This window comes from Eriocheir sinensis, chromosome 7, assembly GCF_024679095.1.
Source record: "Eriocheir sinensis breed Jianghai 21 chromosome 7, ASM2467909v1, whole genome shotgun sequence".
Taxonomy (NCBI): Eukaryota; Metazoa; Arthropoda; class Malacostraca; order Decapoda; family Varunidae; genus Eriocheir; species Eriocheir sinensis.
In genome coordinates this window covers 11,068,649-11,080,694 of record NC_066515.1, presented here as the reverse complement: position 1 = coordinate 11,080,694, position 12,046 = coordinate 11,068,649, and the positions used below count along the sequence as shown (strand labels likewise).

Here is a 12,046-nt window from a genome sequence, read left to right as displayed (position 1 = left end):
TCCTGTTCCAGCGTAACTGGATGTTGCTTAAGTGCTGTATGAGGTTTGTTTGGCAATTATACAACCAATGAAAGTTGTACGAGTATGTGACCCTCCTTCCCACAGGATACGTTGAGCGTATGATGGGATTTAGTAAGTACACAAGAACACAAGAACACAGGAGTCTGCAAGAGGCCGGTGGGCCTGTACGAGGCAGCTCCTCTAAGCTCTAAGCTGAAGCTTGATCATTTATAGGAAATCGCTTATGAGACGGAAAGGAATAAGAGTGAAATTGAAGCGCGAATTCAATGCAGAGTAAAAACGTGAAGCGAAATTGGAGAAATATATGAAAAATTTATTTTGATATACGATATGGGTTCATGTAGATATGTTGAAAAGTCATAGCACAAAAAAATAGACAGCGAGTACATATATGATGGGTGGATTAATAATGTAAGTAACTGACCACATATGGTACTTTCATAGTCATCACCATCGACAAACGGGTCATCATCGTCATCACTGTTGATGTTGATGCAGACGGGATCAACACCTTCACGTACACGTATGTTGTCAGAGGACCAATACTCATCCTCAAAGGTCTGGCTCGTCGTATCGCTAATGCCCACACCTCCTTTGTTGCGCACAACTTGGTTTCTTCTAGCCTCACCTGTAGATCTGCCCGGGTGAATCGCTGCAATGTGAAGCGCACATACCGCTTCATGACGCCCCAGATCTGCTCGATGGCATTAAGCTCGGGATGTGCAGGCGGTAGTCGGACGACCTCATGTCCCCATTCACGGATGATATTGTCAACTGTGTATATCGTGGTTCTGGTCGGTTCTTCCTGCAGAGTTGCAGAAGCTCGAAACGTGTGGCGTGGCGGGAAGGGGATTCTGCGGCGCGCCAGCCAATTCATCGACTCTGCTTTGTTGGTGGCAGTGGTGAGGCAGTGACTCTCCTCCGTCAATTGGCTATGGTGGGGCGCGTTGACCAACACCAACACCGATGGATTTTCCAGGGCAGGTAGTAGTTGCGACGTGAGCCAGCGGAGGAACAGGTTGCTGTTCATTTCCCCCTAGTAGTCGCCGGTATTGTTTTTTGCAGGGAAGCACAGAAATTAATCATTTACAAAACCGTCGACTGTGCCACCTGGTATTACCACAAATCGCTCCCCTTTTCCAGGTGGCACCTGACGGCTGTAGGTGGCACTAGTGGCAGGCTGGGATGTGTCTACCTACTCCTTATTGTGCTGCATTCGGGTGGTGAACCAGGTCTCATCCACGTACACTACTTGTCTTCTCTCCATGCGATGTCGCTGGAGTGCTCGGAGAGCCCCAACGGGGCGGCACACGACATCTAGCGACTCCTCCCTTAGATACATTTTCCGCTGTGCTGTTATTTAGCGGGATCCCATGTTGTGCAGCACTTGCCACATCGTCATCTCTGAGGTTTCCCTTGGTATAAACTTGCCGTCTTTAAACTTTCAGTCAGGGTGCCAATAGTAAAGGTTTCCTTTGCTGCTAACTTGGCATGTACATGGCGGCGACTGTCACCGACAGTGAAATTGTCAAAGACGGGTGGTGTGGCAGAGGGCGGCAGGGAGTGTGGTGGTGTCACAGGGGGAGTGGCTGTCCCGCATAGTAAATCTGGCTGAGAACGTGTGCTGCGCTCAACCGGCAACCGCACTGCATTTTCGATCATTCCCTTGGCCTCTGCAACACGATCATAAGGCCTGTTTGGGAAAGGAAATCAGATTAGACAACATGCTCGAAAATATCATGTTTAACGATTTATTTATTTATTTTTATACGTGTCATACGTGTGCATGGATTAATATCTCGTGTACAGCGCAAGTGGAAGAGAGAGAGAGAGAGAGAGAGAGGTAAAGGGGAAAAAGAGGGTGGGGAGGAGAGAGAGCGGGGGAGAAGTAGGAGAGTAGGAGAGAGGGAAAAGGAGGGACGGTAGTAGGGGAAGCCAGGGGTGGAGGTAGTTGGTGAATACACGTCACAAATACGTCACGCCTCACCTGTTCGAATTTGTGTGTGGCTCACGCAGGTTTTGCCATCACAGTCAAGAGTAAACGCCATAATTAACCGCATCTGGCAATGCACAATAGCGTCAAAAATTAGCGGACTGTGTGAAACAAGCTCAAAGCACCATGCTGATCCGGGTCTTCGTTTGAAAGATATTTGCGAGAAACGGTACGTCATAGGGTCTGGTATGAATAGTAGATAGCCTTGCCAGGCTTCGCTAATTAAGTCAAGAGTAAGCGCTTTGATTATCTACATTTTGCAATGCACTATATTGCCAAATATCAGGCCTAGGTGTCAAAAATGCTATGCCAAAATACCACACTTCTCCAGCTGTTTCCTTAGAAGATATGTGCGAAAAATGATGCCTCACGGCATCTCTCTCTCTCTCTCTCTCTCTCTCTCTCTCTCTCTCTCTCTCTCTCTCTCTCTCTCTCTCTCTCTCTCTCTCTCTCTCTCTCACATCCATTTTCTGTCGTGTCTATCAACTTTTCTTTCTTATTTTCCTTTATCACCTTCTGCCGTTGGTGCTGCTTCTTTCCTCCTTCTCCTCCTCCTTCCCCTCCTCCTTGGATATCTCTCTCTCTCTCTCTCTCTCTCTCTCTCTCTCTCTCTCTCTCTCTCTCTCTCTCTCTCTCTCTCTCTCTCTCACTTCCCTCCTTTTTCTGTCGTAAGCGGGTAAAGATTTGTCCCGGTAAGTGGGTGAAGTTTTTTCACCTCAGGGAACGAGACACCCCTGCTTTGCATAGTCTCAGGTCACCCTTGGACAGGGTGTAATACCTGATCAGTCACCCGAGCCAGGTTCACGGTGTAGCCTCTGGACAGCACCAGTGGTAGATTGGACTGCAGGCAGAGGATCTCTTTATGAGATAATGGTTGGAGTTCCAGGGTCCTAGTTAGCTGGACAGTGCCTAATTATTTAGGCCTGCGGTGTAGAGGAGTGTGGCCACCTCTACACTTAAAAGCCTCCCTGGGAACCAGTTGTCGGTGTGAGCTCTCCGTCCCTCCCCTCTATCGACGGTACTCCCATCCCTATTCTGCATAACAGCTGGTTCTTGTTCTTTTCTCCTGAAAGAGATGTCTTCCGTGGGCCTTTTGAGGTTATACCTCCTGGCTTCCAGGTGGAGTTTCTGAGGGTTTTTCTTATACTCAAGGAATATTTCAGCTTTTTTGTCTCTCTGGAAGGGCGTCTGATACTCTCTAGAGTTGGTGGAGAACACCTGGTGACAGGTGCCACTGGCCAAGCCTCGCAAGGGTCGCGAAGTTGTGTTATACGATTCGGAAAGTGAGAACGAATCGCTGGTTCCTCTCCTCCCTTGCCAGCTTTACTCTGGGTGACTACGCCGGCCCCGTTCTGTGGGACAAAGCTTCGAGGACAATAGCTGAAAAGCGCCGGGTCGTTAAAGTCTCTCTCGTGACGGAGGCCCAGGACAAGCGATTAGTCTTCGAGGCGTTTTCAAGACCCTGTCGGAGCGAACTCCCAGTGTTGGAGGCATCTAACAAAGCAGTGTCGAATTCCCATGCACATTTTTTATCCAATTCAATTTATGGTCACGCTTTAAGTTATTTCGAGAGCGCTTTTTGATATTTGCCCAAATTGTTAACTTGCTCTAGATGACGATCCGGCTTTTTTTTATGAATATCCCTTGGGTCTTGATTTCGATATATATTATGAAGAATTATACCCTGATCATCATACCACAAAATTGAATGAATCATGCATTTTTTTCGTGTTTTTTTTATTTTTTTTATTAATATCGATCTCCTCCGTCATTTGTGTACCGTTCTTCTTGTCCTCTACACAAAATACTTGATAACCTTCTTAACAAAGTCATTAAAAAAAAATTATTTTATTTAATTTAGACCAGTGACATCTCAAGTAATGGACGGCGGACTCTTTTGATTTTGGGGCGCCCTTGTCATTAGGCCGCGAATTTAGGAAAATCAACCGCTTTGGTGTGAATCGCCATAACTCCCTTATTTCTGGGACTAAAGAAATTGTTTTGGTATCAGTCGACGGCAAAACAAAAGAGCTATATTTTGTAATAAGCGACCGGGCTCAAAAACCGACTCGAAAGGGTAAAAAATCAAATAAATTCGCAAAACAACGACTCTGAAAAAAACTATTTTTGAGTTCCCAACCCTGAAACTAACTCATTTTTTGAGAATTTCAAAAAATATATTTACCAAATAATTACCCCTACCAATGTACTTTCCAATATGATGCATAACATGTCCCTACTCCCAGTAGTTTCGTCGCTAGAGCTCGAAACGTAAACCCTTTTGAGAGCGATTTTGACGAACTCCAGACACTTTGCCATTTTTGTCTAGTGTGGCATTGCTATTTCCTCTAGAAGGCTGTAATTTGGCATGTAGCCCCTCTTGGCAATGTCATTTGACCAACTCGACGGATTTTGTGATAGCTCGATTCTAAGTTTGTCGTCGAGCCGTCACAATATAGCTTGTTTTTCGGCCCTTTTGCCGCGATTTGGACACGTCCTAGTTTCTTGCTTATAGCTTTTTTATTTATTCAGTGCTTTCCAATTTTCATTTGCCACCAATCACGCCTTCCTAGCTTTAGTAGATTTTGCTCGAGCTTGACCAGAACTCACGACGAAAATTCGCCGAATCCGACTCATTTCACGCGCAGCAACGTAAAACCTTCCTGACGCCATAAAAATTAATATATCTGCATAAAAAGTCATATATGAACACCTCAGTATGTTGACCATCTTGTATTAAAATCATTTTAAGATATCTATATAAAAAAAAATACTATTTTTATATAATCATTTCACTTTACAAATCAAACTATATTAAGCGCCTTATTATACATGTTTTTTTATTTTTTTTATTTAGTATTCAACCCTATTTCTTCCCGTTTATGAATAATACATTTAATTTGCTTTCTTTTGATACCAAATATGTATGTATATATGTATTATGTATAAACACTTCTATTAGATCTCCTCGCATTCTTCGCTTTGATAGCCTGAATACATTTACTTCTTTAAGTCTTTGTTCATAAGATTAATTTCTCAACCTAGGAATGTATGTATAAATACATATATACATACATATTTGGTATCAAAAGAAAGCAAATTAAATACATTATTCATAAATGGCCAATAACTTTTTGCAGTAAGTAAAGAAAAGGATCTTGGAATCACTTTATCTAGTGATTTAAAGCTCGGTCAGAATTGTTCAGAGGGAGTTAAAACCGCAAACAAACTGGTTGGCTTCATCGGACGAGTCTTTAATAATAAATCGGAAAAGGTAATATTGAAACTATAATTCGCTGGATCGACCCCATCTAAAGTACTGTGTACAGTTTTGGTTTCCCTATTACAGAAAAGACGTAGAAAAGTTAGAACGGGTTCAACGGAGAGTAACAAAAATGATTCCTAGGTTGAGCAATTTATCTTATGAACAAAGGCTTACAGAAGTAAATGTATTCAGCCGATCAGAGCGAAGAATGCGAGGCGTTCTAATAAAATAATTTTAAAATGTTTAAAGGATACTTTACAATTGATCGACCAAATAGAACAAGAAGAAATCACAATTTCAAGATAAGTGGTAAAAGATTCTCGTCGCACGAAGCCAAACACTTCTTCAATCGAGTCGTTAATGTTTGAAACCCTGTGATGTCGTTGATAGTACAACAGTTACGGCCTTCAGGAATATATTAGATAGATTTTGAATCCAACCAGCAACTAAGATATCACTCATTGTCGTAATAACGTTCAGTTCTTTCGAATTCTGGTGTCCTTGTCCGTTTTTATCGCTCGGTTAGTGGTAGCAGTAATGGTAGTTCTTTCCTCTTTCCTACATAATTTCCATGCAGTTTTTCCATGCTGCATGGTTCTTTTTCCTTTCCTACCAGCTTTTCCTGGAGGGATGGGGGGTGGGGAGGAGCTTTCGCCTTTGCTGTCTTTCATCTTCCACCTTTGATTAGATAGTTAGTGTAGCTTGTCACAAACAGCCTCGCAAGGAACATCAAGTCTGCTGTTGTTTGTTCTTCTTTTGTGTTACTTTGTGTTCCTTCTCCTCTTCCTCCTCCTCCCCCTTCCTTCTCCTCTTCCTCCTCCGTGTGTTCGAGGGGAAGATAAGGGGGAAAAGGAGAAGGAGGTCGGGGAGGAGGAGGAGGACAAGAAGGGAGGAGGAGGAGGAGGAGGAGGAGGAGGAAGAGGAGGAGGAGAATGAAGAGGAAGAGGAGGAAAATGAACAAGAGCAGGAAAGTATGAGCAACAAAATGGAACCGAGAAAAAATAAACGAAGGAAGGAGAGGAGAAAGATGATGCAGGAAATAGTGCAAGAAGGGCGGAGGATTATCATAGACGGATAAAATGGGGGTGAAGGAAGAACGTTAATGAGAGAGAGAGAGAGAGAGAGAGAGAGAGAGAGAGAGAGAGAGAGAGAGAGAGAGAGAGAGACCGCTGTTGCCGTCTTTGCCTCGGGGATAAGACCATTTCATGACATTATAACATTGGAGCTCAAGGTCAGTGGATAAAAGACGTTTCTGCGTGTCCTGACTCCATATTACTGAGGTCACACCTTCACGAATTCATTAGTTCACTGCTGAGTAACAAAACATACAGCACAACGCATGAAAAATTTTGCCGAAAAATTCTCTCTCTCTCTCTCTCTCTCTCTCTCTCTCTCTCTCTCTCTCTCTCTCTCTCTCTCTCTCTCTCTCTCTCTCAAACAGTTTTAAATATGGTTCAGTTAAACAGTGGGTAATGTGAACTATAACCGACTGGATACACGTTATGGAATATTAAAAATAATAATCAAGGGCATCAACAGTAGTAGAACAGTGGCCAGAATGCGGATAAAAAGACTTCCAGAGAGTCAATGTTACTCGTGCTCTCCCCGCTTGTCACGAGTATTAATTCTTACCAGCGTGTGAGGGTCTTAGCGGCGTTTAAAAAATCATTTCTAAATCAGTAATATTTCTCCTCTCATCACTCTCTGCCACGCTGGTGTATATCCTTACCAGCGTGTGCCAGTCTTCGCGGCGCTGCCAAACTCTGGCCACGAGCTCCGCGCCATTTTTTGAAGGCCGAGTTCCGCGGGTCCAAAGACGGGACTGGCTGAATGAAAGACTACTAGAAATGCTGATTAATGGTGAGAGAGAGAGAGAGAGAGAGAGAGAGAGAGAGAGAGAGAGAGAGAGAGAGAGAGAGAGAGAGAGAGAGAGAGAGAGAGAGAGAGAGAGAGTGGATGAGTGGGTACGTGTGGGTCTGCGAAAAATAGGATGTCTTTTTTCACTGTTCGAAACTTGTTTATATGTTATTTTTATTATTATTATTATTATTATTATTATTATTATTATTATTATTATTATTATTATTATTATTATTACCTGTTATTATCATTGTTATTATTATTGTTATTATTATTATTATTATTATTATTATTATTATTATTATTATTATTATTATTATTATTATCTGTTATTATCATTGTTATTGTTATTAATATTATTATTATTATTATTATTGTTATTGTTATTGTTATTATTATTATTATTATTATTATTATTATTATTATTATCATTATTATTATTACTACCTCCGCCAACGAAGTTGGAAGGAGGTTACATTTTCGATCCGACCAGTATGTTTATTAATTTATTTATTTATTACCTCCGCCAACGAAGTTGGAAGGTTATATTTTCGGTCCGGTCAGTATGTTTATTTAGTTATTTGTTTGTTCGTTAACAGTCTCCTGTGCACAATTTTCCGGATATCTCAACCAATTTTTCAGGGAAGCTTCGTGTCCATCCAGAATAGAACCCATTATTTTTTTATGTCAATGGTCAAAGGTCAAGGCATAGACTTCACAATCTCTTGACGGGAAACGGGGCGCGGGGCCGATTCGCAGGGGGCCGATTTTCAAAAATTTAAAATTTAAATATTTTCAAAACCAAAGCAGCTAGCGACCTGAAACTAAAACAGGCACCTCCCTTAGGCATATATGAGTCTCCATGAGCAGCGGTATCAAAAAATTCAAAGTCGTTCCCTAATAAAATCCCGATTAATTGTTTTTTATATAAGTATAACAAAACTTAAAAAGGCTATAAAATCCTCAGATTTTACGCTAGATGCACAAACATCACCAAATGCAGAGATAATCACTTATATTTTCAGAATCAATAGCAATATTTAGCATATCTTATAAGTTTTTGCCCGAAATAGCTACTTATTTTTTTTTATTTAGTGCAATTTTTACGTAAGTTTTAACATCTAATAAATCACTTAATTTTCACATTAGAAACTTAATACTTGAGGAAAGCATGCAGAAACATCTTAATTTTACTCAACAAAAGCAAAATATTCATTTTTCTATATACAATCACAACTTATTTTGGTTGAATTCCGATGTCACTATTGCCGCAGCACGTCTTGCCGGCTATCTGGCCCTCGTCCCTGAACAATCACTTTAGCCTTTTGGCCTATGACTTGTGGGCCCCGGTCAGTTTCCTGGACTTGTACACGTCCCTGTTCCTCGCCGTCTCCTTCCTGCCCTCCTCGATACTGCTCCTCTTCCTGCCGGTCGGCTGCTTCAAGGCCTTGTTCTTCCTCGCTTCTGAGGTCACGTCCTTGGAGAAATTAGCACCGAAACAGTTGAAGAGGGACCTGCTGATGTGCGGCAAGATGGTGTTGGCCAGGTTGTGCCCTCCTGGCACCTGTACCCCTGCAAGGTCGGGTCTGAGGCCGCCAGGAACTCCAGGAGGGGCCTGACCCCGTCCCGGTGGCGCAGGGCAAGGAACCTCAACCTGCGCTCCTTCTTGTCCTCCCTGCACATCAGGGAGTCCCACAGCGACATCCCGAAGGACGCCATGTGGGCCCTTGGGAGAGCTGGCCGCTTCAGGACCGCCGGCCCGTCTCCAGCTCTCCCCTGTCGACCAGCTCGACCAGGGCGTCGAACATCACAGAGGGCGGGTCGCCCTCTCGAGCTCCACGGTAATCTTCATCTCCTCCTGCTGGGCAAGCTCCTGCTTGCAGCACTCGGCCACAGAGGAGTTGGCCTGGACCTTCCTGGCCAGGTAGCCGGCGTAGTTGCCGACCACGGCGAGGAGCAACTCGTCCGTCGGCGGGTCCGGCTGGTCGTCGGCCAGCTCCCTGGCAAGCTGGGCCAAGATCACCTCGTCGTCCTCCTTCTCCTCTGCCTTGGCCCGGTCCAGGTCGGCCTGCACGTCCCCGGGGAAGAACCCGACGAGCTTCAGCAAATGCAGGCGCTGGGCCAACCTGTTGCTCACCATGAAGTTCTGCACGCTCGTCCAGTAGTTGGCGCCGCACATGGTGCGGCGCTTGCCGAAAGAGTGCTCAGTCGGGTCAGAGTTGGCCTTCCCCATGCACACATACTCGACCCCGGGGATCTTGCGGAGGATGATGTCCCTGCAGGAGGCGGGCAGGGCATTGCACGTGATGTGCAGAGCCGAGGCGGTGGGTGTCGGCAGCCTGCCGATCTTTGTCCCCCTCTTCTTCTTCTCCTTGCCGGCCCAAACCTGGAACATTTTATAAAAAAAAAAAAAAAAAAATAGAATTGAACAAGCTTGCTGTCGATTCAATTTAATTTAATCAACTAAAGTGTGGTTAGGTACCTTGCAAATCTCGCCAATCTCCTGGAGGAACTTCCACTCGATCCACTGCCTTCTGTGTCTTCTTGTATCGTCCTCTGGATCCTTGCAGTTGTGGGGAAGGGTACAGAGACGATGAATAACTGTAGGTCCTTTACTTGGAGAGTAAACAGAGGCAGGACAGCGATAATCCTTTACAGAGGGGAAGTGCCCAGCTGACTGCGTGCCTAAGGCGAGTTAGGCGACGCGGGAACTGAGCTGAGTTGCCATGTAGGCACTAACTAAACTTACATTTCTTGTTTCCTAATACGTAAAACTGTGGACTTCACTATCCTACAGTTATCATTCATTTTACGTAAAGATTTCAACCTAAAGTTACGCAAATTTGCCATTTTTTACACAACGTTTTCAAAGTGCACGCATGGTGCTATTTTATATAAGTTACCTTGAATCCTCGACCAAATCACTCTAGAGACACTCCTGCCTGCTTGTATGCACTAAAACTTGAAGATTTCGTCCTGTTTCCACTTAAATTCGGAGTAAGAACGCAGAGTGTGTTTGAGTTGTCGCAGTGAAAGTCGCCATAACAATCGGCCCCTTACGCGAAGCCAGCGCGCCAAGACTGAAGAGATTTCCCGTCAACTAGTTGTGAAGTCTATGGTCAAGGTCAAGGTCGCACAAAACGTCAAAACAAACATGTTTCATATTTTAGCTCATGCAAAGACCCGCCTTGCCCTTAGACCTTGACCTCGAAAAGTTCGCCCAAGGTCAAAGATTAAAAAATAGAATTTAATCAAATTTCGAAACAAATGTCTCTACATGATGCGTGTCCATCCAGAACAGAATAGAACCCATTATTTTTTTATGTAAAAGGTCAAAGGTTAAGGTCAAGGTCGCACAAAACGTCAGATTGGCCATAACTTCGGTTCTCCTCATCGTAGAGACTTCAAATTTCGTTCATATTTTAGCTCATGGAAAGACGCTCCTTGCATGGCCTTGACCTTGACTTTTGACCTTGACCTCGAAAAGTTCGCCCAAGGTCAAAGTTTCCAAAAAAATAGAATTTCATAAAATTTCGAAACAAATGTTTCCATATGATGCACCTTACATGGCCTTGACCTTGACCTTTGACCTTGACCTCGAAAAGTTCGTCGAAGGTCAAAATCTCCCCAAAAATAGAATTTCATAAAATTTCGAAACAGATGCTTTCATATGATGCATACTATCATAGTTGATGCCCATACCAATTTTCCAGACGATTTTTGGCAGAGGTATGTACTCTCCGAGTGATATACGTCTTGTTTATTTATTTATTTGTTTGTTCGTTAACAGTCTCCTGTGCACAATTTTGCGGATATCTCAACTAATTTTTCAGGGAAGCTTCGTGTCCATGCAGAATGGAACCCATTATTTTTTTAGGTCAAAGGTCAAAGGTCAAGGTCAAGGTCGCACAACACGTCAGATTGGCCAGAATTTATGTTATCTTTATCGTAGAGACTTCAGACTTGGTTCATATTTTAGCTCATGGAAAGACGCACCTTGTATGGCCTTGACCTTTACCTTTGACCTTGACCTGGAAAAGCTCGCCCAAGGTTAAAGTTTCCAAAAAAATAGAATTTCATCAAATTTCAAAACCAATGCTTTCATAAGATGCACATTGCATGGCCTTGACCTTGACCTTTGACCTTGACCTCGAAAAGTTCGCCCAAGGTCAAAGTTTAAAAAAAATCAATTTCATCAAATTTCGAAACAAATACTTCCATATGATGCACCTTGCATGGCCTTGACCTTGACCTTTGACCTTGACCTCGAAATGTTCGCCCGAGGTAAAAATAAAAAAAGCTAGAATTTCATCAAATTCCGAAAAAAATGCTTCCATATGATGCATAGGATCAGAGCTGATGCCCATACCAATTTTCAGGACGATCTTTGGCGGAGGTGTGCACTCTCCGAGTGCTATGCGTCTAGTTATTATTATTATTATTATTATTATTATTATTATTATTATTATTATTATTATTATTATTATTATTATTATTATTATTATTATTATCATTATTATTATTATCTTAATTATCACTACTACTACTACTACTACTACTACTACTACTACTATTACCACTACTACTACTACTACTACTACTGCTACTACTACTACTACTACTACTACTACTACTGCTACTACTACTACTACTACTACTACTACTACTACTACTACTACTTTTATCACCCCAGCCACCATTACCAAAACCATGAAACTAAGGTAACTAAAACCCTGATCGACACGAATCTTAAACAGAAATCAAGACAAAAAGATCAATAGAAGATAAAATACAATTTTTTTTTATCTTGTGAGTCCGTAAAGAAAGACCGAAAAAAAAACTTGCAGATGGATACGATTTCGGAAATAGAAAACGCAAGGAAAAACTTTGGAAGAAAATGTATTACC

General features: G+C 42.8%; 1 protein-coding gene across 1 annotated transcript; it reads right to left on the bottom strand.

Annotated features, from left to right (window-relative positions):
• Window positions 1–8,792: 8,792 nt before the first annotated feature.
• Window positions 8,793–9,811, bottom strand: LOC126991485 (uncharacterized). The gene is made up of 2 exons (XM_050850233.1): window positions 9,622–9,811; window positions 8,793–9,525 (listed from the first exon to the last, which is right to left on the bottom strand). The coding sequence occupies exon 2, from the start codon at window positions 9,370–9,372 to the stop codon at window positions 8,947–8,949; it is 426 nt and encodes a 141-aa protein (XP_050706190.1). The 5' UTR covers window positions 9,373–9,525; window positions 9,622–9,811; the 3' UTR covers window positions 8,793–8,946.
• Window positions 9,812–12,046: the final 2,235 nt, after the last annotated feature.

What these genes read in the sequence shown, in the direction of transcription:
- LOC126991485 (XM_050850233.1), bottom strand. Translation starts at nt 9,372, where the DNA reads ATGGGGAAGGCCAACTCTGACCCGACTGAGCACTCTTTCGGCAAGCGC.